The 27697-nt window shown below is 35.5% G+C and overlaps 1 protein-coding gene across 21 annotated transcripts in view; it reads left to right on the forward strand.

Annotated features, from left to right (window-relative positions):
- The window catches only part of MAP2 (microtubule associated protein 2), an 89574-nt gene extending 61877 nt beyond the window's left edge, over nucleotides 1-27697 (forward strand). For 18 of the 21 annotated variants that reach the window (XM_044670699.1, XM_044670700.1, XM_044670701.1 and 15 more), the window contains 5 exons: nucleotides 1845-1989; nucleotides 7501-7841; nucleotides 26207-26288; nucleotides 27201-27313; nucleotides 27482-27697. In XM_044670699.1, coding sequence (XP_044526634.1) covers nucleotides 1845-1989; nucleotides 7501-7841; nucleotides 26207-26288; nucleotides 27201-27313; nucleotides 27482-27697 — 897 coding nt within the window. Of the gene's footprint in view, nucleotides 1-1844; nucleotides 1990-7500; nucleotides 7842-24321; nucleotides 24415-26206; nucleotides 26289-27200; nucleotides 27314-27481 lie in introns of all 21 variants that reach the window. The other 3 variants (XM_044670698.1, XM_044670702.1, XM_044670717.1) reach the window with 1 other exon arrangement.

Consider the following 27697-nt stretch of genomic DNA (forward strand, 5'->3'; position numbering starts at 1 on the left):
CTTCCTCCCTTCTCTCCTTCCTTCACCCACCCTCCCTCTAGGACTTTGCTCTATCATTTCCCCTGCCTCTCATTCATCTCTCATATCTGTACCATTATTATCTCTTTTGGCATTGGCACTTTCTGATTGGCTTACAAACATGCCCAGGTTCTTCCAAATCTAATCGTGCCTGATTTAAACCCCCTACCCCACTAAGCTCCTGCATCACCTTCTCTTCCATTTCATCACCAAACTTTAAATCTCAGAATATCCTCCAGTAAGGCAGAAGTATTTGTTATTGGTATTTGCATGAGAGCATTATGATATTTTGGTGTTTGTTCTCATGGAGTTGTGGTCTAGCCTAAGCAAAATGCAAGGAAAGTCCATTGTCCTCACTTGAACACACACCATGTTATCCTTAGTTCTATCACAGCATCCATAAATATCACCAGATATGGAAAATATGTCACTTTACAATAAGATTTATTTCTTATTATATTTGTTGTTTATTTTTTTATTTGAGAGATTTTAGATACTTTATGTTTTTGTCTCATTTCTAAGACTAGATTTCTACTTTGTCAGAGATCCCTGTCTCCAGCAGTTAGGACAAAATCATTGCTTCCTTTAAGAGGTAGCTCAGATTGTTCTAACTCTGCTAAAATGGCTCCCTTTCTCAATTTCCCATTTTTGTCTAGTATTCTTCAAAAGACTCACCTGAATTCTTTCCTTACTTGGAATCAGCTATGAGATCAAGATCAAGGTTATAGGAGATAAGAACAGAAAATTTATGAAAACAACATTCCCCAAAATTGCAAAATAGTCAGAAACATAAGCAGATTTTAATTGAAAAGAAAACATATTCCAAATTTCTATTTTCATGATAAAGCTAACCAATAAACAAAATATTTTTTCACCAAAATTCTTTAAAGCCTCAGTTTCTCAAAATAACATACTACCAAAATAATGTCATGTGTGCAAGGATAAACTACTTACTTCTTTGCTTTCTTAATAAATTTATAGTTTACCAGTTCCATACACTATATACGACATTTTTCTAACATACTTAGATCTTCATAACTAAGTATACTTTAGAAAACCTATCATTTGAGCTTAGAATTTTTGCCTTAATTCAATTTTTTTTCATATCCCTTGGAGGTAAGAAGGAGACATACTTGGTGGATATGAAAATAAGGTATTTACCTTTTTTAAAGAGAGATGGAAGGAAAAGAAGGAAAAGTTTTTGGTTCACCATGATATAAAAATAGAAAACTAATAATTTCCTAGTCTAATTGCTAAGAAGTTACAGACAATATACAAAGACAACTGAGTTTTGTCAAAGTTAGTCAATCATGGTAAATGTAGCCTATTTTTAAAAACAAAGTGTTTCCCTAAATTATTAGGTCAATAATTATCCTATTATGATGTCTACTCCCTCAAGTAATGGGGAGCAAGGGAGAAAGTTCCCTAGTACTGAAAGTGGCACCAAAAATTGCCCTCCAATACCTGGAATGCAGCTCTCCCCATGTCTGCTTTTTAGAATCATTTAAGGCTCAGCCCAATTGCCAACTGCTATAAAAAGGATACCCTCATCTTCAAAGGTGATGTTGCTATCAATTTCTGGTATGAGAAATTGCCTTGTATTTTCTTTGTACATAATTTGTATTTAATTATCTGCAGACATTTTAACCAACCATCTTCCAGTGGAATATGAGATCCTTGAGAGAATCAATTATTATTGTTTTGGTCTTTGTATCCCCAAAGTCTTATACAGTGTCTGATTCATAATAGATACAATAAATGATTGATGAATGAATGATGAAATCCATCCAGTGGTACATTTGGTTTCGGTTTTTCTTTTTGACTAGGATGGTGTAAGCAAGAGTCCTGAAAAGCGCTCATCTCTGCCCAGGCCTTCCTCTATCCTTCCTACTCGAAGAGGTGTATCAGGAGACAGAGATGAGAATTCCTTCTCACTCAACACTTCTATGTCTTCAGTACGACGAGCCACTAGTATGTATGCTTCTGTTCATTTTTCTCTTATCATTTGCACTTTCAAAATTATTTATGAAGAAGCTTAATTAGAACTGGGCAGTATTTAACAAGATCTATTGGCAGGCTAGAATGGGTTCATCTGTGACTCAGGGCAATCCCCTAACAATTCTGAAAGTCATATTTCTTCTATGTAACATACTTACTATTTTCTTAACCCTAATCAGAAGATAATAACATAGTTTTTAGAGCAGAGAGATAAAATGCTTATCATAAAAGGAAGAGGTAATATTATTTAGCTATCATTTGTCTCTATAGTTAGTACAATGGTGCATTTTTCTTTAAATTATCGCTAACTTTAGTCACTTCCATATTACCAACTGTCTTTTCCAGAAGGAAAAGTACCTAGAAGTATGGCTGGCAAAAATTGCCTTTGTTTCCTAATAATATCCAAAAACATAAAACCAACAATAATAAGCTTTATCTTGCACATCTAGGTCAGTTTGCCTTATAGGGCTACATCATAAAACAAAACCGAGTTTCTGGAGTAATTGGATATTAACCCTGCCAATGATCAAGGACACATGACAAAACTAGTGGAAATGCGCATCGGCCATGGGTGGGGGGGGTGCTGGAGGGGGGGTTGAAGGGGAAAGGTGGAGCATGAATCATGTAACCATGTTAAAAATGAATATTAATAAATGTTAAAAAAAAACAAATTATCATTCTTAACACATGTTGTTTGAGAATATTCCCTCTCATTCATGATCCACAAAATTCAGAATATTCAATAAGGAACAAGAAGTAGGAGGAAATGTAAAAACTAGTATTGTTACTACTGATATATATAACCAAAGTACTGCTGTTCATCACCTGGTATGTTGAAATTAATAACTTGAAATTTGCAGGTGCTAAAAATTTTGTTGTTGTTGTGGATTATCTGATATCTAAACAACTCAATCAAACTCCTTTTTTTAGCCACTGATTACAATAATAGTTCCAATTACAGCCAACTCAAGTGATTTTTATTTTAAAATCATAATCACCTAACATGGTTAGTTAGGACATCAAATCTATTCAAGAGGAGGTTTTGACTTCACTCTTGTGCATGCTATTTAATTGGCTTATTACTGATTATTAAACAAGCTTTTAAACAAGTTCAAGTGTTAGTTAACATTTTTTATTTCTCTTGTAAGTAAAGAAACTTATATATAGGTCATTGTGGTTTATTTTTGTTTGGTTTGGTTTGGTTTTGCTTTAAGGAAATGTTCTTTGTGTCTCCTCTAGATTTATTTGTTTTTTTTTTTCTTTTGAAAAAGAGATGAAGCTATTTCTATTTCAGTGCTCTGAGTGATTTGAGCAAGCAAATAGTGTTACCCAAGCATCATCTCAAAGCTCAAAGGAGTCAGAATGCTGACATTTTTTTCCACTCAAGTAAATGCTTACTGTCATTGAGTTGAGTACAAAATATCCATTTAGATCAAAACTTATTGAAAACTCATTGTATGCATCTTAATGGGATAGAAATCTGTTTTTCTCACAAAAGTGATTTAAATTTTTCATTTAATAGTGCAAATTCAAAAGAAGAAATGAATGTGAAGAGCAATAATAATCATAGCTAATTATATAGTATTTAAAGATTCGCAAAGCACTTTACATGTTATCCAGATGAATCCTCACAATAAATCAACTGGGTGGGTGCTATTGTTATTTCATAGATGAGGAAACTAAGGCTAAGGAAGCTTAAATGGCTCACCTTAAGTCATATACCTAGTAAGTGTCAGAAGCGATTCAAATTCAGCCCTTCCTAACTCCAAGTTCAGTATTCTATCTACTACTCCACCTACCTGCCTGAATAACAGGAAATTTTTATTTAAAATATGCTTCATAAGAAATATGAGAAAATACTTCTCCTTGACTTCTTTGCAGAGAATGGAAGTCCAGGTGTGCATATATCTTTTTTTTTCAATCTATTAATTGGTTTTACTGATTTTTTTTCCTTCCTCTTTAAAAAAACTGATGACTGGTTTGGGGAAAGGGATATTAGAGAGGGATATAAGAAGAAAGGCATGTGTCAAATAAAAGATATCAATAAAATCTATTTTCACAAAAACAAAAATATTTTTAATATCCTACTTTAACAAAAATAAATCTAATGGATAATATAATATATCATGGCATAAAATTCGGATATTTTGGTCCCTAACTCTATAATGGACATTCCTTTAGTAGGAATTTATTATGATATTAATTCATTTTATTATAACAATTTTGGCTTTCAGAAAGGACATAAATATAGCATTTTCCAGAAGTCTCAAATGTGCTTAGAAGTGAACTATTTATTTAGGGTAGTTTGGGCAAGAGCTGACTAGAGATAGGCAGTCTGAGAAAACTGGAATCCAATACAGGACGAGTTTCAGAGTTATGTCAGCAAAACCTTGAATTATATTTACAGGTATACACCCAAACACCACAGATAATGGATCCAAATAGGTACTGGCTCCATATGCTTTTAAAATAATTTGTTCTCGATTAATTAAAAGAAGACCTTTTATATAATACTTTTTTAATTTCAATTATTTGCTTACAAAATTCATCCTTATTCAGGTTCTTATTGTTATAGCATTTTATCACTAGTAAAATTGCTGAATATCTGAACAAATAAGGTCCCTTCCAGCTCAAAACCTATAATTCTATAATCTGAGAATAAAAGACTTTATCAGTAAATAGGAATATTTACGACGTACAATAGCACTTAGACCACATAGCGAATATTTACTATGTACAATAGCAGTTAGACCACATAGCATTTTGCCTGTTCTTTTATATTATGCTCTCTCTCACTGCAGACAAGAAAATATCTGACATTTTGTAAAGCTATTTGAAAAGCAGAGAGGGAATTATCACAGGATATCATCTAGCCTGAGAAAAAAGCAAATGCATTGCCTTGAAGAGCTTGTCAACAACTCAGCCTGTGAAAGTGTGTGGTTAGATTTTTTTTACAGCTCAAAGAATGTAAATTTAGCCTTTATAACCTCAATGTATGTGCCCTGGGAGGGCAATGAGTTTGTGTCTTGACAGCTCCTACATACTCTAGTGAAATTGTAATATGAGTTGAGCACCAAAAAAATTATTAAAAAGAAAGGCCTTGAGAAAATTTTAACTTTCTTTCATCCAGAAATATGGCACTCATGGTTTTGTCCCAGATTTTTAACTGCCTGGAAGTATAAGGTAGTTTTCTATAAGGTTCACAATTATAATAGAGAGTAAGTTTTCCCTGGAGCAAAATATCATTTCAGCAGGACCTGCCCCATAGCAGAGAAGCTCAACTGCCATTAGGTAGGCTTTCTCCACATTCATGCTGGACAATTCCTGTGACTAGAGTATTAGAGCAAAATTTCCCAGAAGGGAAGGCTTTCTCTCCATCCATATGCTCTAAAACTAATTTTTAAATGTTGTTAGTTTCTATACTTTATCAAAAATGTAGTATTTCAGTGAGATTTGAATAGGGTTGGGAGAAGGATAGTTTAAGACAAGTTCTTTAGAAAAGGAGACAAATAATGTGATGTGATAGTCCAAAGAACCCAGTGCTTAAATTAATTTAAAGAAAAGTTGAAACATCTTTTTGGAGGTATAAGCATATAAACAGCTTTGAGATGTAATATGTAAAAAAAATTGAATTTATTCTCCTTTAAAAAACTGGGAATAATAGCTAGTATTGATATAGTACTTTATTTATTGAAGTATGAGTATATAAACAGCTTTGAAATAGAATAGGAGTAGAAAGCATTAAAAAAATCAAACAATCCCTCAACAAAACTGGGAATAATAACTAGCATTTATAGAGTACTTTGAGGTTACAAAGTGCTTTGCAAATATTTATATTATTTGACCCTCACAACAACCTTGGGAGGTAGGTGTTACTATTCCTATTTTACAGATGGGAGAGTAAAGTTAAGAGACTTGCCTAGAAAGTTACACAGGGTTTTGAAGCCAAATTTAAGTTCATATTTTCCTGACGCTGAGTCCAGTGGTATATCCACTATACTACTTGAAGAAGATATTTAGGAGAATCGTTTTTAAATGTCCTCTTCTGGAAGAGGGTACAACAAAACAAGATAGCTTACACTTCAAATCAGTTCATTTCAAGTGAGATTTTGTATGTTTAAGTAAAGATCAAAGAACCTAGAGTGTAGGGATGATATCCAATTCATTTTAAATAGTAACCAATGAAAGCCTATAAAGATTTTTTGATGGTGGAAATAGTGATGATGATTTTGACTCTCAATATTCTCTAGCTGTATAATGGAGAAAAGTCTGATTTTTTTCAGCTCATTTATGCCATTATGATAATTTTGGAATATTTTTTAAAGCCTAAGAAATGAAAAGTAGAATGAGTTTTGAGTCTTGTGAGTAACCAGACTTTGAGAGTAAAAGTTGTCATTCTTACATCCCCAAAATCTTGTTCATGGTCTTGCATTTTAGTCATAGAGGCAGATTTTTAAAGGACTATATGCTCATAGTCTTAAAAATATAAGAAACTTTAGAAGTTTTCTAGTTCAGGCCCTTAACTTTATAGATAAGGAAACTAAGATCCTTGGAAGTCAACTAAACTTACTGTGGGTAGGAGTAGCCTCTGTCACGTGTTTATAGAAAAAGCAGAATTAAAACTTGATTGGATCAGAGTCCTAGGACTCCTACCATTGTTATTGTTTCCTGATCACTTAAGGCATAAAAATGCAAGTTCACAAGGACTCTGAGTCAGACTTTATGGATGTCCCACTGCCATTTCATGGATAGCCAATATTATTGTGATCCAACTTCTGCCAAAAGCATTTCCTTTTGGAGATGAGGAAGCTGTATCTACATGAACCAGTGCTAAGGATACCTTCCCTTCTATTATTAGTGAAATTCCCTTTTCTTAAGTGCTGGATCATCTATAATCTCATTTCATTTCAATCTCTAACCAGCCTAAATCAGGCCTGGCTTTGAACACTAGATTGTCACCAAGTGGCAGTGCCAAGGTTCAATCCAAGTCCTCTCTCTCTCTGTCTCTGTCTCTGTCTCTGTCTCTCTCTGTCTTCCCCTTACTCTCTGTCTCTCTGTCTCTCTCTCTCTCTCTGTCTTTCTCTCTCCCCCTGTCTCTCTGTCTCTCTCTCTCTCTCCCCCTGTCTCTCTGTCTCTCTCCCTCTCTTTCTCTCTCTCTCTCCCTCTCTCTCTCTCTCTTTTTCTCTCTCTCTCTTTCTCTCTCTCTCTTTTTCTTTCTCTTAAATGCCATGGAAGCTTTGACTCCTTCCATTCCTTAGTCAAAAAATGGCAACCCATCACCCCCAGGAACTTACCACATATTGGTGTTCTGCTTACTGTGGACACTAGATCAGCTTAGTCCCCTGCCCCTCCATACTCCCAAGGTCAAAAGAACTAACAGTTTCAGCTTCTACACCCAACTTTTAAAAATAATTATCTTGACCTAAAGGACAAATCCACCTTGGGGAACTGAATTCTATTTACTCTGTTGCTTTTTCCTTCTAGGGTCAGAGCCAATTCGCAGAACAGGAAAAAGTGGTACATCAACACCCACTACTCCAGGCTCTACTGCCATCACTCCCGGTACACCACCCAGTTATTCTTCTCGTACCCCAGGCACTCCTGGTACCCCTAGTTACCCCCGAACCCCTCACACACCAGGAACTCCCAAATCCGCCATCCTGGTGCCCACCGAGAAAAAAGTTGCCATTATTCGTACTCCTCCAAAGTCTCCAGCTACGCCTAAACAACTACGGCTTATTAACCAACCACTGCCTGATCTGAAGAATGTAAGGTCCAAAATTGGGTCCACAGACAATATCAGATATCAGCCTAAAGGCGGACAGGTAAGAACTAAATGAATATTTAATTCTTTACTTAAACAATTCATGGGATATGAGAATATCTGATACCTTGCTATATCATAATTTGAAAGTAGAGAGAAAAGGGTGGGAAAAAAAAAGAAAATAAGGGGGAAAGGAAGGAAATGGAAGGGGGAGGCAAGGGTAGGAAAAAAAGAAAGTTGATAATAGATTAAAGTTTCCTTAGAGTTTGAAGCCTGACCGGAATAGCTAGCCTGGAAGCAAATATGAGTATAAAAATCAGATGAGTTATTTTCACTCCCATTGCTGTTGTTATTATACAAAATTGTTGAATAACCCATTGGAATCACTCATACAAGTTGGTTGCGTAGGAGATTCTTCTTGGCTGAATCTGTTGGACAAGGACTGAGTAATTTTCACTGCTTTATAGAAGACCTGAATTCAATGTCTAATATCAATTTTAGTTGAGGGTTTTTTTTTAATCTTAGCTGCTGATCTCTTATTCATTTGGCCAGGTTGGACTTTTACCATTTTTACCTCCCTCTCCAGCTCTTTCCAACCCCCAGCTATGATTTTTCTACTTATACCCTCCAGTGTTCTTGTGCATTTTTCCAGGTTCTCTCTTTGATTGACTTGGTCTCAACTCTATAAGTAGAGGCAGTCCTGACTATGTTGATAACAAAAGATGAGCTGTGTACTAATTCTATGGGAGAGAGCTCCAGTTTCAGCCCCTCCATTGTGCTTTGTGTTTACTTCATCATTCTTTTGGCAAAGTCAAACTGTTAACCTTTAACCAAAAGGTCTTGAGCTTCTTAGCTGACAATAATGTTTCTACTGAGCTATCAAGGGATTCCAAACTGGCTTAGTTCTTTCATGTTAACATATGTGCTACATGCTCAGGGGGGGAATCACTTGGCCAATGTTTCCCTGAAAAGAAAGAATAATGCAAGTGTTATTCAGTGTTCTAAAAGCATATCCTAATCCCCTAATTCTGATTCTTCCCCATGGATATTACAGTGGTGGTGGCAAAATGAAATAAGAATACTCAAATGAATAGAATGTTTATGAAGCACTTACCTTGTACTAAGAACTATGTAATAAACTCTGGAAGAACAAAAACAAAAAGAAAACAGTCCCTGCCCCCAAAGGAGTTTATTTTCTAATGAGGGAGAAAACATACATAAAAACATGGCCAAGGGAACAGCAATTTGGCTTGGGAAGACATAGAAATGGCAAATGGAGCCATCAGAGCGTTGACTGGCATGCCCTTTCCAGAAGCAATGTTGTTTTGATTGCAGCTCCCAAATAAAATAATAGAAAATGGAGAGAGAGACACAAATATTAGAGATAGAGACAAAGACAGAGAGACAGAGAGAAGTTATTACTTATCATGAATGTGTTAGGTACTGTTCTAAATGCTGAGGATATAGTACAAGCAAGCCAGACAGTATTTCTCCTCAAGGAGCTTACATCCTAAGAGAGAGCAGACAGCACAAAAAGGAATGCTATAAGTGGGAGACATAAAGGCTTATGGAGGCATAGTGTAGAGACTGCCAGAAGGGGTCCTAGGGACCTGAGCCCTACAGGCAAAAGCACACCTATCAGAGCCAGAAGAAAATGAGAATGAGAGGCAGAGATAGAAAAAAATCCAGTTCACAAATGTGTAAATATATGAATAATCTGTGATTTCATCAATGTAAGAATTTTCTTATGGAAATATCCCTCCTCCTTTGCAGATCTACAAGAAAATGACTTAGTAGATAGGTCCTAGGTAACTATCTGAAGCATATAGATGTTAAATACCTTGCCAGAGACATAGCAAGTGATAGAGGCAAGATGTGCAACCAGGATTTTCTAACTTCAAGCCCAACGCCTGTTTCACTCTGTCAAGGTGTCTCTTAAACTTAACAGATGTATATACAAGTCATTTTCTTGCTTCCCATAATATTTCTCCTTTCTTACACTGTACCTACAAGCTCTTCTACCATTGACTTTTGGTGTTGACTATCATGGCAAAGAAATGGCTTATAGTCAGGCAACTTAGATAAATGACTTCCTTAGAGCATGAGGAGACTACTTGTCTCCAGATATAACCTATTGATCCAAGGGTGTAATATTATTTTTTATTTTAAAGATAGTCTCTTTTTCTGTCTAATATCTTCTTGTGGTCCTATATCAGAAAATTCAGATGTAAAAAAAATAGCTTACTCAATATATTATACATACAAAGTCACCCTAGGAGTGCTGAAATAATCTTATGTGTTTTTCTTGGCTGTGATCAAGGATGTCATTAATAGATCTCAAAGTTTACTCTGATAATTTAAGAATCAGAAGTCAGTTAGTGGGGATGCTAGGCTGCTCAGCTTAGAAAGCCAAGCCTAGAGACTGGAGGGTCCTACATTCTGATCTGATCTCAAATACTGTCCAGCTGTGTGACCCTGGGCCAGTCACTTAAATTCAATTACCTAGACCTTTATTTATAAAAATTTAAATCCCTCTTTCTTGGAACTCTGACTCTTGACAGAAGGAATGCATAAATAAGGATTTGCTATGTTTTTATGAGTTGATTGATTTATGATATTTCAATTAGGAGTTTTTAACCTTAAGTCTTTGGATTCACCTTTAATATGTTATAACTGTATTTTATTATAATTTATTTCCTTTGAAATTCTATGCTTTTTATTTTTATGGATTTAAAAACATAATTTTTAGAAGGTACCTATAAAATAAAGCTAAGAATTCCTGTTTGTAATAAAGATATGAAAAAATACTTCCAAATAAATTCAGACCAAACTTCTCTTCGTAAGATAATGAATAATAGAAGTGAAAATGAGCACTTAAAATTCTATTAAATTAGAATCCACTTATATATTTGATTTTAGTATAGTTTATTCCAATTTCCACTAGAATAAAACCCGCAGATTTTGAAAATGCCCTAAAATTCTTTCCCCGTGGAGGTTAGTTCCTTGTCAATTGAAAGCACATATTTGAAATCTATAAAATATTTAGATTTCTTATTCTTTTTATATTAATACATAGTTAATTTCTAAGGATAGTTTGAGCTCTTTTGCATTGTTTGATCAAAGATAAAAATATTAATTTAAATTACTATAATTTTAGTTTTTGGTTCAGAAAAGCATCCATGATTTTGAGATCATAAGTTTTCATCATTCTTTCCAATTCTTGTCATTTTTTCTAAGCAGATTCAATTGTGCTAGTTTATATTCTGGAAAGTATTACGATTCAACACAATCTGGTTTTGCTTATGATCCCAAGGGAAGTATGTGTAATATGTATCAGAAATGTCACTGGGACTAAAAAGAAGCTATGGTATTTGCGGCACCAATTTCTAGAAAAATTGGACCTACAAATTTAAAAATAGGTTTCTATTGAGTTTTTTCCAAAAAAAATGTTCCTAAAGTGTGTAGATTAAGGAAAGCAGCAGAATATTTCCCCATCAATTTTGTTGATTATCTTCCAACTTATATCTGAAATATATATTTTTATTTGTTATTCTCTCTTTTTCTTTGTCTTCTCTGATACGAATATTTTAGTATCTGCACTGAACGGCTTTCCTACTATGTTATATGATACCTAACAACACTGGAAAACATTGACAGGAGCTACAGTGAAATTTTATTAGAGATTATCATAATTTTTTTTAATTTAGCAAGTTTCATCTAGAAAATGACAGAAATCAGTAAAATATAGATTTTTAATCCTGGCATGTTTTTGGAGACAATCTTTCCTTTCATTGATGGCAAATTTTAACCTACAATAAAGTCTAGACAGCTTCCAGTTGTCCTGGGAAAAGAAAAAGCAAATCCGAAGCACGAGCTTTATAATGATTCTTCACTGACAAAGCAGGAGGTGTTTATTCACTCAGTATATCAAGAAAACATATGACAGAATTTAAACTTCAGACCCCTTAGACAATTATCTTTCAATTAATTTAACTTTTAGGAAGAAGGGAAAAGGAAGAAAATTAAGAATGCTGTTTGCATTCCTATGTGATGAGCCCTTCAAGGGGAAAAAAAAGTTTTGTCTACAGTTTTCTAGAAACTTTCCTGACCATTGGGATTTTGAGGTTGAAAAAAATAAGGTGAGAGAGAGTCCCTTTCTCGATTTGCTGGCTAAGAGGTATTAGACTGACTTTTGTCCTAACCCTCTTATATAATTATTCACAAGATAAAGAAGAAATATTGCTTTAGGTACATGTCTTGTTCATCCAGTGAATAAAAGTACTTTCTTGAATGGGAAAGAAGAGCATAATGAAGACATTGTAATACACTGTACCATTTTCTTGAAATGGTTCTCAGGGGAAAGGAATGGAGAAGAGTGTTAATGCCAGGTATTATCTAATTTGATCTTCTAAACAACCCTGGGAAGTACATGCTATTATTACTCCTCTTTATAGATGGAGAAACTGAAGCAAATAGGAATAAGTTTCTTGCCCAGGGTTGCACAGGTAGAATAAGTGTCTGAGGTCAGATTTAAACTTAGGGCTTCTTGACTCCAGGACTGGTACTTTAGTCAGTACACCACCTGGCTACTATTACTCTGACTATGTATGAGGAGACATCCTAAATGTCCCTTCTTGATGGTGTCTTATTTTCCTGTCCCTCTTTAGAAAACAATTAAAAATAGGAAGGAGAGGTAAGGGCGGAAGAAAAATATTCAGAGAAAACTAAACCCAGAATCCATATTTGTTGTGGACACAGTTAACTGATAAAAGTGGTCCATAATTAACTCATTATTATTATCATCAATAGTACAAAATTATCAAATTAGCTGATAATCTGTACCAGCAGAATATTCCGGGTGAAACAAGGCACATGTGTTTGGCTTGAGTTCCTTGTTATAAAACATAAATCTACAAAAAACCAAGTAAAGCCATTCCAAGGCTTTCCTAGAATAGTTTTATTTCTTCTAGTCAATGATTATTCCAATTCTTAATCCTTCAAAAAAGACTATACTGTGAAGTCAGCAATGTTAGACAAGAGATTTCCTTTGAAAGTTTTTTACTCTAGATTCAAATAGTCATTACTTATTATTCAGCTACTCTTGAGTGATAGACTTTCAGTCAAAAATCATTTTGATCATCCACCTTTTGCATAAACATTGTTAAAAAAGCAAAGATGATTAAGATATACCCTGTTGCAAATATGTCAAGAAAATATGAAATGTGCCAACAAGAAAGGGATGAAGTACTAGTCATGTACAATAGGAATTTTAAAAAGAGGAAAAAGCCCTTTTGGGTGGGAGGATCAAGGAAGAGAGCAATGTTTGACCTGGAACTTGAGGAATGAGCAGTATTTCCCCAAATAGAGAATGGGGATGGAGAAAGGAGATCATTACAGGAAGGAGAAACAAAATCTATTTGCTTGTAAAGATGAGAAAACCCCAGAATGTTCAGGGAATGGAATGAGAGATAATACAGTTGTATAGGAAAATAAAAAATACTGGGAGTTTAGGTGGGAAGAGAATGTTGTTGCCAAACTTTGCAGAGCATTGAATGCTGAATTCAACAGTTTGAATATTGTTCAAAAGGTGGTGAAGTTCTACTGAAGGTTTTAAATGGAAAGAAACATAATATCTTGTATTTGAGAAATATTCATCTAGAATTGTTATGTAAAATATATATCTAAGAAGAAAGAGATTTAAGGTAGATTAGTCAGCAATAACCAATGTTTTTAAAGCAAAGAATTTTTTCTCAGAATATCCACTCTTTTGGCAATACAAATAATAGAAAAATGAAACTCTGAAAGGTTGTAACTTTCCCTAGACTAAAAAGCATGACTACGACGGGACTTTGTATACTAGTGGCCCAACTACAATTCATCACACTTTTCAGTCTGCCAATATTGCCTCTCAAAACACCATCACAATAGTATCAGTGAACAGTTCTTTGATGCATCTGTGATCTCATTGTTGCAGGATTCCACTGATTGGCGCACATTTCATGTGCCACCTTGTGATCCTATACAACTCTTGTGCATGTTCTTCTATAAATCTTCCACAAGGGCATCCATCTAGCACACCGAGGAAATTAATATAAATATATTGAAGAGTAATATGTAAATTCTCAGGGCTTAGCATTTGGAACAATATGGGAAGGGACAGAGGGGAAGGAATGACAGAAGACAGACTTAGTTTGAGCATAAAGAGGAACATTCTGCCTGAAGTAGAAAGTAGGAAGAAAAGATAGGTTTGGTTTTGAATTTGTAAAGTTTGAAGTACCAATGGAATACGTAGGTGGAGGGAAGAATTCCTTATGATGTACTAGTGATATAGATTTGGGTGTTTAAGGCCCCTTTTCCATTCCTACTACAAAAGCCCAAGTTCAGACTCTTGCAACTTGTCATATGGGAAACAGTTCCTGATCCTGACAGACATTACAGATGGACATGAACCCAAAATTAAACAGAAGAAGGAGAAGCTCAATTTTCCTCAATAAACTGCAAATCTCCTTTAATGACCCCTAAAATTTCCTGCAAATTAAGGCCTATCTTTTTAATGTCAATGTTGTACCAGCTTCATATTGCTGTGAAACAAGGAACACTACAGTCTCTAAAAAATTGAATATGAATATCATGAGAATTGGTGAAGACGGACATGGTATAATTAGCCTGAAAAATATAACCATTAATGAGGATCAATAGAGGGGAGAGGAAGGGTGTCATCAGGAAAAAATAGGAAGAGAGTATCTGCTGCTCAGATGGACAATTGGAGTCTACTGGTAGCCTCACAGTCTAAAAGAAATTGAGAAACACCTTTAGAATTTTGAGTGAAACCAACCCCTATAGAAAACTTAATGAAGAATATAGACATAATTCACACAGGGTTTGCAGGAATGAATAAATTATTTGTATGGAAATAATATCCAAATCTGTGAGATCCAAGAACCATTTGAATATAATAATGATGTCTCTTCTTTGACATTTTATGTTCTCTGCAGGAAAGAACCCATGACATTTATCTTTTTATCTCCCACAGCATCTAGTCTAGTACCTTGAGAATTGCATGTTCTCAATATGTGTTTGCTAAATTAATTATTATTGTTATATAGACATCACAAAGGATATCAGCCTATAACCAGATAAACATACAAATAAGTAAGAAAAAAGTAGCAATTAATAGAGATAGGAACATTCAGTTCTTAAAGATGATAGACATAAAAGGGTCTTGAACACTTAACGTCATCTTGAAGTGAAAAACTTTATTTTTGTCCAAGCTGAACCCCACACAGATTTTCACACTTACAGAAGTTTTAGAAATGGAAAGGCAAATTTAGACAAATAGTAGGAGAAATTTCTTCTTCTATTCTATACTGTTTGCATGGGGTTTTTTTTGGAGGAATGGCACCATTCAGTGAGATAAGTATGTGATTAATGGAATAGATAAAATAGTTTAAGATACATTGAGCTCTGCAATCGACCATATAAGGGTAATCCTTGAAGCTGAAATCAGTTAGAGGGAATTCATCAGAATGAAAAAATGAAAATATATGATCTCAGCCTAATGCAGATGTTTTAAATTAATTAACACAGCTCCAGCAATCTGATAAGTATGTCTTTGTTAAATGCAACAATTTTGAAATCATTTGTATAGTCTAGGCAAAATATGAACATCTGGATGAAAGACAATTATTTCTAGAGAGATTTGCAGCCTTTAGAAAGTTATGAAGCTATAAGAAAGTTATGCTATGTGAACCAATGGCATTAAAATATTCAGACAATAGGTGCCAAAGAAATTCGGCACACTGCTTCTACCTTTCTTTTATGTTACTTTTTCATGGAAATGTGTGTTTATAAAAGACATTCATGAGTCAGATAGTTGAGGCTTTGTTTTTTGAAAAACTTAGAGGAGTTTATGAGACTTAGTTGAAAGTGGTAAAGAGCTTTTGGCAATCATAAGAGAACATAAGAAATGTATATGAGATCACTGTAAAATATACAGAAGACAAATAAAACTTATCCCTTAGAAGCAGCTTGGTGGTACAGTGAGTAGAGAAGTGGTCCTGGAGTCAGGAACACAAGTTAAAATCCAGCCTCAAATAATTAGTGGTTATATGATCATGGATAAAATCACTTAACCTGTCTGCCCCAGTTTCTTTAGGTGTAAAACAGAGATCATGAAAGCACCTACATCAGAGGATTATTACAATTGAGATAATATCAGCATAGCCCTTAGCACAAAGGTCCTGGCACAAAGAAGCTGCATAATAATTATTTATTACCTCCCCTTTCCTTTGTCATGTTTAGAAATTATTCGTAAAGTGAGTTTAATGGACAAATATTTGGCTATGAGTAGGAAAATTATGAAAATGAATCTACTTTTGGGTCTGATCACATAGATTAATAGAATTTTAGAGTAGAAAGAGACCACAGTCGCCTATACCCAGAAAGAATCTCCCCTATAACACAGAGGAGAAGCCCCCACCTGAAGACCTCCAATAAGGGAAAATCCATTGCCTACAGAGGCAGCCAATTCTACTTTTTAATAGCTAATTCTTTTCCCAATATCAGCACCAAGTTTTCTTCTTAAAACTTCCATCTATTGCTCTTGTTTCTGCCTTTCAGAGCCAAACAATTTTATCTGTCTTCCCTAGCCAGTCAAACTTGAACAAAGCTGTCATGTCGCCTAGTTCCATCAGCTGATTCTAGTGTGACACGGATTCAATGAATGTCATCATCCTAGTTTCCAGAGACATAACTAGAGTTGGTCTTCTAAGGCTATGCCTCAGGATATTATCATTTACAAGGCATAAAAAATTAAATGCATGTCAGTCGGCAACATCAAAGCCACTACAATAACTCCCCTCCTAAACCTAGAAGGCAAATAATTGGTGGAACTAATAAAAATATAATGACCAGATAAAAAGCTGTAATAAGTAAGATGAAAGTCAGACATAGATGAAGCTACTATTCAATGCACACAGTTGAATTAGATTTGAAGGACAATGCATGGCATTTTATATTCTTACCTTGGGAAGAAATACAACTAGCATTGTTTGTTTGTTTGTTTGTTTTAGGAGCTTATAAAAAGCCCAGTAAGCCTATATATAAATTTAACCTAGCTGCAAGGTTTTTACTAGTTTAATTTCAAAAAAGAACATTATGAGCTTCCATTTTCATATCTAATGTGCTCCTGTCTGTATTTCTTTTCAATATAAACTATTTCTGGTGTTCATCTGATCTGAGTGAATAAATTGTCATTAAAAATAAAGGCCGTTGCCATGGAAATGTTCTTCAGATAATTATTCAAACAGAAAATGAGGAAAGAAAAACACTTTTGCCAATAACTATAGGGGAGTTCATTCTTGCCATACCTAATAAAAAAAAGAGAGATCTCAATGAACCAACAATAAAAGTTATGATAGCCCAGTATCAGAGTTTCTTTGATAGGCAGGCACCATTGTTGGTCTAGAACCCAAACTAGGGTGGGGTAGCTGCAGCCATATATCCAGAATATGGCAATTTATAGGGCAGGAAAATTAATACATGTTAGCAAGAAGCATAGAAGCCACTAGAATAACTAATTTCCCCCTCCTGCTCAACTGTCTTATTTAGATTCTTTTGGATTTTTGCCATTTTTATGAGATTCAGTATGGCTTCATGGAATCAAGATTTTTGGGTTAATATCCATTTCCAACAATACCCATATTGGTGATTCTTTTTGATTTTTACCATTCTTATGAGATTCAGTATGGCTTCGTAGAATCAGGATTTTTGGGTTAATATCCATTTCCAACAATACCCATAAAAGTGGCCCTGAGCATGTCACTTAATCTCTAAGTTTCCTAAAAAAAGATAGCTCCCCACAGTAACACAGGGTAAAAAAACAGTACAAAAGGCTTTTCATAGGCACCCAAATTGCTCATTACGTCTCTGTTTGTAATAACTGCTGGGTGAGAAATAAAGAGCCAAGACCAGTTTAATGATGCCCTCCCAGCACCTGGTCAAGTTAGCAAAGGAAGAGGGGAAAAGAAGGTAAAAATTGTTTTAAATTTCTTATCCTTTCAAGTATTGCATTCTGTCTCTGTTTCAGTCTTAACCTTTTGAGCTTCTGAGTAGTCAAACAATTTACATGGGGATAATACATAAACTCTTCAAACTTCAATATTTTTTACCATGAATTTTAGCACATCTTCAAAAGAAGGTGATTTCAAAATTTTTATTTTGGAAAAAAAATAAACATGGGGGGAACAAGCCTTTAGGATTCAGGGAGACTAAAGGAAAGAGACCCAGTAGAGAGATATAACTAAGTGCCAATAGAGTAAATCTAATCAAGTTTCGAGTCTTTACCTGGTAGATTTCCTGAGCAGTCAGAGAATATCTGGTTGTCCTCTGTTGATCAAATGAAAAGAGAAGGCCAAAGGTAGAGGAATAAAAAAACTAATGAGCAGTAGTTTGCAGATACTTAAGTTTTAAACTAGATTTTCCATGACTTTGCAAGTTATTCACTCTGGAAACAGTTTAATTTTGGATTTACTGCCATTTCCATAGTAGAGTACTAAATAGAGGGTCAGAAGATCTGCCCTGGAATCCTATCTCAAGTTGGAGTCATCAGCATTTGATGAATTTTTCCAGTTTTTCTAGTCCAGAAGTCCTTCTTTGTAGATATAGTCCTCTTCTTCTTAGATATAGTCCTCTTCTTCTATTCATATCATTCTTTTCCTACAGGAAGACCACTCTAGAGAGATTGTTTATCTCTTCATATGAGCAATTAAACACAGATACATATATATATATATATGTATATATAGCTATGTCATTTCAACTGAACTGTCAAGATGGGAGCCAATATCAAGCATTTTACAACTATTTGGAAACTAGTGTCAAAGGTGTTGTTTGTAGCATTGGGGATATTGCATTTATGATACTATCCATTATTTATAATTCATAAACTCACAACAATCTATATAAAATAGCTTTCTTCACTCTCCTTCCTAAAGAATAACTAAATGAAAGAAAGAAGTTAACTTTTACCCCAAATTACCTCTGTTTTTAAAAGCACTATGAACCTAAACTCTGCCTTGTCTCCTGGGGGAGAAAAACCTAGCAGGAATTTAGTTAAGAAGAAAAAAAGAAAAGGGGAAAAAAAGAATATTGAAGTCTTTTTTAAATGCACAGAATAGTGCATTCAGTATACCATAAGGAAAAGACAACAATGTCAAAAGTCATATGTTGAATATATTTTCATCTATAAAGTGTGGGGAACTAGACTTCCTAAGTTCTCTAACAGTTCTCTATGAATGACCTATTATTTTGATTTCCCTGCCCGTCATTCCAATCACTATATATTAAGGGTATATTAATGGCAGTGATAAAACCAAAGATTAATATTGGAGGATCATAAGAAATTCTAGTTTGTACAAATTTCTATTTGGTATATAACCTTTAAAAAATAGCTTCTCTAGTACGTATTTGTTCACTCCCACATTCATTCATTCAACAAAATGTTTTTAGCATGTGCTGTGTACAAAACTAAGTGCTTGGGGCAGCTGGGTAGCTCAGTGGATTGAGAGCCAGGCCTAGAGACGGGAGGTCCTAGGTTCAAATCTGGCCTCAGACACTTCCCAGCTGTGTGACCCTGGGCAAGTCACTTGACCCCCATTGCCTACCCTTACCAATCTTCCACCAATAAGTAAATACACAGAAGTTAAGGGTTTAAAATTAAAAAAAAAAAAACTAAGTGCTCACTACATTAGGAGATATAAAGATGAATAAGATAGTCCCTGCTTTCAAAAAGTGTAAAACTTTAGTCAAAGAATTCATATATATACCCAGGCACCAATACTACAAAACAGCATGTGGTAACTATTGTAAAAATAGCTCAAGATATTATAGAAATTTAGAGGGGAGGGAAACTATTTCTTGCTTAGGTAATTGGGAAAGAAGAATTAAAATGACATTTAGCCTGAGTTTTGGAGAATGAATGGGTAGGTGTTTTTTAAGGGAGATGTAGAAAAAGGGCCCTCCAGATGGAGAGAAATAATGAGTAAAAAGTAGGAAAGTGGGAAAGCTTCACCTACATGGAAGGGGAGAGAGAATGTTCCTGTTTGGTTAGTTTGTTGAGTAAGAATACAAAGGCAAGAAGGTAAACTGAATCCAGATAGTAGAGATATTTTAATGCCAAGACGAGGAGTTTTGGTTTTGTTCAGGGATCTCTCCCTCCAGTAGGCTATATACTCTCTCAGGAGAAAAGTTAGACCATTCTGGAAATTCCAGAACCTACTACAACACCTTGACATAATTGATGCTTTATAAATGTCTGTGTATTGGAACAATTAGCATTTAGGTTAAATATTGCTTGGTAATGATCTGGAAAGGGAGGACATTGTAATTAATACATGCGGGGAAAGATTGATGACTCCAGAGTCAAAAAACTGGGATTCTAATCCTACCTATGCCATTTACTACCCATCTGCCCTTGAGCAAATCACTTAACTTCAGCAAGCCACAGCTTCCTCGTCAATAAAAAATCAAAAAAATAAAAATTGGAAAAAATGGCCTCAAAATGTCTTTCTGGTGCTAAAACCCTTATTCTATAACCCAATGACTGTCCCATCTGCTCCCCCATTCACAAACAATAAAGAGTTAATTGCTCTGTTGCACAAAAGCCCATTATAGTTGTACTCTGGTATTTAAACATGCACATTTGAAAGATTTGTTCAGATAGTTTTTTCCCTTAAGATATATTTTACAAAACATGAGGACAATTGACATCTAAGTGCCTGAGAAACTGTTCTTTATTTAGACCCTGGAGAATAGGAACTGACAGCTTTTATCAGAAAATTACTCTGTGATAGGACCTTGCCATCCTCACTAGGCATCTTTTTTTTTCTGTTTTCTGAAATGACTACCACCAGTGGCAGAATATGTTGTTAACTGAGCCTCAGGAAGTCTGTGGAGCTGAAGAGCCAGACATTTCCTCCAGCGAAGCTGGGAGAATTCCACAGGAGTCAGCTGATTAGGGAAAGGCATTAGACTGGAACTTGTCATGTCTGATAAGTTCTGCATGTAAAAAAGACACTTTTTCCAGTCTATAGGAAGGGAGTGATGAATGCAATCTTATATGTCCTGTGCTACTCAATTTTTTACAGGCAAGACTCTAAAGTGGGAACACAATGTCAGCAAAATGGTACAAGCTTCTTGGCTCAGGAAATAAGTGGGAATCTTTGTTTTTTCAGAGAAAATATATACACCATGATATTGCAACCTTAACAGAACATACATTGACAAATTTATCATCATTTTGAAGATATTTAAGAGCTCCTATTCAATGCTACAGTTGCAACAAAGGGAAAAGAATAAGACCTAAAAAAAAGAAGAAAATAGAGGATTGGTGAAAATGTTTCCATTGGATAATACTTTATTGCATCCTGAGCAAATCCTTTAATATTTAATCTTTATCATTAATAACTTCAGGCTCCCACAGCACACCCTGCCATTTAGTATCTAGTTCTTTGGATAACAAAAAGCAAAACTCTCTACAATCATGGTTGAAAGTTCATATTTCGTAAGCAAATAGTAACATTATCTTCATAAAAAATAAAAAGCCCTTTCATTGAATTAATTACTTCTCATTTTCACTGATTGTGTTTCCTTAGTAAACAAGTCATCTAGAGGCAAAGATCTATGAAGGACCATTAAGCCCCAATCTGCTCCTAAAGGCGGTTAGAAGAATTCAGATGACATCTACTTCATATCCAGACTAATGAGGCCCTTAGAGATACCAATCGAATGGAGCAATTTTAGGAAAACAAATAGAATGTTCCACTTTCAAAAAACAGTTTATCACTAAACGTTGAAATGGAATGGTACTCATTAGTTTAAACCCATGCAGCTGTCAAGAGTTTGTACTATACTTTTCAAGGGGAACTATGTTTATTAGTGAATTCAGTCTCTCCTTTTGCTCCCTTTTTTTTTTAAATGGTATTTTTATCATATGTCCTAAAACCAAGTCAAGTCATCATGCTTTCTGAATTCCCATTTTTAAATTAGGCCATGTCTTAGAGTCACTGATGAGAGGTGTTGGTGACATTGCCCTTTAGGGGACATACCAGCAGGCAATGCTAGTCCAGGAATTCAGTCCAATTTTATCTTGCTTTTTCGACTCTTTCTTTTTTCCCCCTCTGTCATGGCATCAACCTTAAAGCCTAATGTAAGTCCGGGGGCTATGTTTTTGTTTGAGTTTTTTGCTTGTTTCTAAATAAGGAGAAAAAAATTCCTCCCAAGTATTGCCAATGCATGCAACATTTGGATTATTCTCCATGTCAGAAAAGGAAGGAAAAGCAGCTGAGATCAGGAGACCTTCATTTCAGCCCATGTTTTTATTTCAACCCTAAGAAACAGCCAGAACCCAAAAATGAGTATCAGAAAGAATCAGAGTGGCAGCTTCATGTAGATTGATATTAGCTTACTTTTTTGATTTTGAGGTAAGGTCTTAAAACACCATTTATTGAGAGCTCTCCTAATATACCTCATTTCAGATTGTGTGTTATTTTGTTAGATCTTTCCAGCTCAGCAGCAGGATACATTTTTTCACACCTATAGCTGACTTCACTTCTAAGGAATGAGACTTATAGAAGTTTTTTAATTGATTCTACTCTCCCATTTTGGGAGCCAAGAGTTAAGTTCATTAAGGATGATAAATTAAAAATTAAAGTAAATCATAATAGGGAGTCAACTTTCTGACTTCTGAAAGGTTCAAGGGGTAAAAAAGAATCCCAAGTCCAATACCTCTATAGTTTAAAAGAGGGATTGTGGGAAGTGAGCCACGTTCCATTTGCTGCTACTTAGTAAAACCTAGAAGGGTTGAGATGGGTAGAGAAAATGGTACTTCAAGTAGAGATGGAGAGGGGAAAAGGAAATCCTAGCAAAGATACAATTATAGCTTATAGTGGAATGTTTGCTCTCCTTTCTCCTTTCCTTTCACCCTGTTCATATTTTGCTAAATTTTGAACAATAAGTCCAGTGCCCAAGAAGAGAATGGAAAAGGTTTCCACATTTGCTGTGAAGGACATTACAACAAAGCTAATTTGATGGAGTCAATTATTGACTTAATAGGATTACACACCTTATTGTCTAACAGACATCAGTGGGTGGGGGGAAAGTTGTTTGGAGGATTTTGCTTTAAGCCTTTATATCAATGAATACCTAAATTTTTCTTGGTAAATAGTTCCTTTAAAGAGTTGACAATCTTGTGTTCATAATGACAACCTACATAGTTATTCAGCTTGAATTGTTATTAGTCTTTTTACCCCATCTTTGGGTCCTAATCTTTCATTTCTGGTTTGAGCATATTTGTTGTCTTCAAAGAAGAAATCATTGCTAGAATGGAATGCTCCATCCCAGGATCCTTTCCTCTTTGTTAATAATGATAGTAATAGAGGGCAGCTAGATGGCTCAAGGGGTTGAGAGCCAGGTCTAGACATGGGAGTCCTAGGTTTAACTCTGGTCTCAGTTACTTCCTAGCTGTGTGACTCTGGGCAAGTCACTTAATCCCAGTTGCCTAAACCCTACTACTCTTCTGTCTTGGAATCAATGCACAGTATTAATTCTAAATCAGAAGGTAAAGATTTTTTAAAAGTACTAGTAGTAGTAGTAGTAGTAGTAGTAGTAGTAGTAGTAGTAGTAGTAGTAGTAGTAGTAGTAAGTAGTAAGTAGTAAGGGCTGATATTCATATAGCATTTTGAAAAGCACATTTAATTCTTTATCTCATTGATCCTCAAAATAAATATGTGAGGAATATAGTATAGATGTTATTAACCCCATCTTACTGAGGTTTAAGGGAGTAAAACTCACTGAAAATAGATAACTTCCACATAGCTAGTAAATGGTAAATGCAAGATTCAAATACAGGTCTTATGACTTGAAATCTTTAATTTGTTCCCACTGTCTTTCTCAAAGTTTTCCTAGCATTCCTAAAAGAAATCAGCTGTTTTTCATTGTACAGGATGTAAATAACTTCTAAGGAATAAGGAATATCAAAGAGAACCCTAAGGTGAAGCAAAGATGCACTTCTTAGATAAAACCTAACTAGTAAAGTTAAGCAGAATATGTTCAAATGATCTATTAAATGAATGCCAAGGAAGAAGAAATCTGGCAGATCCTCCATACTATGTTGAGTCCAAGGTGTAGGCTTACACTTTTGTGCCTAAACAGTGTTCATCCTAGCATTTTACCCTGCACAGTTTGCAGTTAAGTGACACCATTCTTAGATAAAACCCAAATAGTAAAGTTAAGTAGAATATGTTCAAATGATTTATTAAATGAATGCCAAGGAAGACACCATACTGCCATTAAATTCTAGTGACTGATATGACATACTGTGATTCTTCAGACTTTTGACAAATTAATATCGAGGCAGCTACCATACTTAGCTTTCATAATAAGACTCACTTTTACCCCACATGGAAAAGCAGGGTCATTCTGGCTTCCTAATCCCCCTCCAGAATGAAAGACATTTGCAGTAAGTTCCCTTCAATTCCTTTTAGGTTAGGATTTTAAACAAGAAGATGGATTTTAGCGAGGTTCAGTCCAGATGTGGTTCCAAGGATAACATCAAACATTCTGCAGGGGGAGGAAATGTAAGTAGAAGCTACTACTTGAAGGGTGTCCTTGATTGTGAGTGAGCCACCTGCAGAGCCAATCCTCTGTCGCCTTTCCTGCCTTGCTCCTCCCCAAGCACTTTTTCCCCCTTTCAATACTGTTTAATGTGTCAGCCTGGTCTAGTGGCATGTCAACCTTGTCTATTGAGTAATGGGCTTCCTATCCTTCCCTCATGAGTCTTTCAGCAAATTAAAATGCATAAGGTCTGCCTTTGAAGCTAGGAGGACAAGAAGTCCATTTTCTTTCCCATTTTGATTCACTGGACTGATTGCCAGGCACTCCCTCTCTTCTTCCTCTGGTGAAATACAATATCTGCTAGCTGAGGCGTCACATTCCAATAGTTTCATTGAAATTATATCCGTCCAATTTGTATAGGAAACAGAAACATATTCTTAGAAGTCCTCAAAGCAGGGTAGTAACTTCCAGTATTAACAAATGACCTATCACTTGGAATATTGCAGAAATGATCAAGTAAATTCTACTTATAATTAATTCAAAATACAAGAATTTAAATCCCAATGGAGATTGTTTCTCAGGAACTTTCCCTTCTTGCCTTCACTAGAACAAAAGTGATATGGCAGGATGGGAAAGTACAAATCCAAAGACCAGACATTAAATATCTCCAGGACATCACTGAAATGGTCTCTACCTAGAGAACAAGGAGGATTCTTTCTAGGGTTGGGAGCAAATGCCAGTCCCATCTCTTCAATAGATATTCCAACATATAAAGATTTCATTCTGGTTGAATTTCCCTCAAGCAAGTGGCAGGTGATCAGAACCAGATGTCCGAGTTTTTGCTGGCTGTGGGTTGTTTACCACTCAAATGAGCAGAAGGGAAGGGGAGGGAAGCAATCAAGTGACATTCCCACCCTAGCATCTGGTTCCTGGAACATTCTGAAGAGTAATTACCGTGGGATCAATACATTGCTCACTGCTGAGCTTAATGAAAGGGGTTGGATGGGTTAAATGCTGGCTGTCAGATATTGATACTCGTGACTACTTTTCCCTTTACTCCTTACACTGATAAGGACACATAACTTGGTCCTGGGACTGGATAGTCAACCAGAATACTTCATACTGTTGTAATAGAGAGTTGAAGGAAGGCAGGATGAATTCAACCAGCTGCTACTATCCTCATTTACAAGTACAGCCAATGAATATGCCTAAGCAGCAAGGTTTGAATTGGGAGTCTGAATGGCCTGAAAGTAGGTGGAAAAACATCCCCCCCCTCCAAGGACTGGGAAGGAGAAACTCAAGAAAACAAAGAGAAAAGAGCTGAGCACTAACTCCTCTGATACTATTACATGGTGCTTTAAGAAAGCTCCACTGGCCAAGGCAAGGCCACTTCTTTATATCTTAGAAAAGAAGCCTGTTCATTATGCTCTGCTTATGTCTGAAATCTACTGGTCACAAGCGACACTTTTTAATCTATAAAGCATTTCTCTGTTTTAACCAATTCATCTTCCTCTGCATTCTCTGGGTCTTTGCTTATAAAAGGTTTTAACACAGTAATACCTATTGCTCTGACTGAAGGAAAGCTTGTATTAATCCAGTTGTGGTGTCTCCTGTTTCTACTAATAAAATCTTCTGTTCCAGGACTTTTTCCACTTGGGTCCTTCCTTTCTACCCAAATGTGTTCTGGTGTGTGTGTGTGTGTGTGTGTGTGTGTGCACATGCATTGTATGCTTTCCACTAATTCTATATGGGCTCGAACACCACTTTGTGTGAATATTTAAACCATCTAAAATATATCTTATGTGATTTGTGCAGATACAAATTGTGACCAAGAAGATTGACTTAAGCCACGTGACATCCAAATGTGGTTCCCTAAAGAACATCCGTCACAGGCCAGGTAACAAATAATTAAAAAAAAAAACAGTTTAATATGGAAATAATTCAGACAGGTCACGTTCCCCTCCTTCTAAACTTCTGGCACATTTTATTATATTCCATCCCTTAAGTTTCTAACAAATGTCAGGTTTGTAGAATTCCTGCAATTGAGATACACTCAGATTAAATACGTTAAAAAAAAGTTTCTAACAAATGTCAGGTTTGTAGAATTCCTACAATTGAGATACACTCAGATTAAATATGTTAAAAAAAGTTTCTAACAAATGTCAGGTTTGTAGAATTCCTACGATCGTGATACATGCATATTAAATACATTAAAGAAGTTTCTAACAAATGACAGGTTTGTAGAATTCCTGCAATTGAGATACACGCAGATTAAATACATTAAAGACAACAGTGCCTCAACTTGGATTATTTAGACTAGAAATACAGAGAATAAGGAAGACACTGAAACATTAAACTATACAGCATAAGAATAATGTAGATAAATTAAGGCAACATAGAACAATTTACCTATAAAATATTTATATATTTATTAGAAATTTATCTATAAAGAAGGGAAGAATTTATGACCAAATAAGAAACAGAAAACAGAAAAATTAAAAGATATAAAATGAATCATTTTGATTATATTACATTAAAAAGGTTTTGTACAAACTTTGGTGACTTTTTACACAGCTGTGATCATATCACAAATATAGAGTGGGAAGGGAACTTCTAGTCCAAAACTTTCACTTTAAAGAAAAAAAAAAAAAGAGCCAATTCCAGTGAAGTTAAGCAATATATACCGTTCTGTGGTTTGGCTTTGTCCACAGAAGGCTAATTTTTTTTAAGGTGGCTACCTATTCTCTGACCAGGGTACAAACCACAGCAAAAGTATCTTTGTCCATAAGAATCTCTCTGTCTCCTACAGGTGGTGGCCGTGTGAAAATTGAAAGCGTGAAGCTGGATTTCAAAGAAAAGGCACAAGCTAAAGTGGGATCACTTGACAATGCCCACCACATACCTGGAGGTGGTAATGTCAAGGTAGGAAATGTCTCAGAAGCCAATAGAATCACCAATTAAAGGGTTGGGGTGGTCAGGAATATGGGGATACCCCAGTACCCCCATATTGGTCCAATCCATAGATTAGGGATCCCCCCACTCGAATGTGTGATGATTAAGTGAATAATAAATGTTCTTTCTCCTGGACAGATTGACAGCCAGAAATTGAATTTCAGAGAGCACGCTAAGGCTCGGGTAGACCATGGTGCTGAGATCATCACACAGTCTCCAGGCAGATCCAGTGTGGCTTCGCCCAGGCGACTCAGCAACGTCTCTTCATCCGGAAGCATCAACCTGCTTGAATCCCCCCAGCTGGCCACTTTGGCCGAAGATGTCACTGCTGCCCTGGCTAAGCAGGGCTTATGA

This window comes from Gracilinanus agilis, chromosome 3 (assembly GCF_016433145.1).
Source record: "Gracilinanus agilis isolate LMUSP501 chromosome 3, AgileGrace, whole genome shotgun sequence".
Lineage (NCBI taxonomy): Eukaryota > Metazoa > Chordata > Mammalia > Didelphimorphia > Didelphidae > Gracilinanus > Gracilinanus agilis.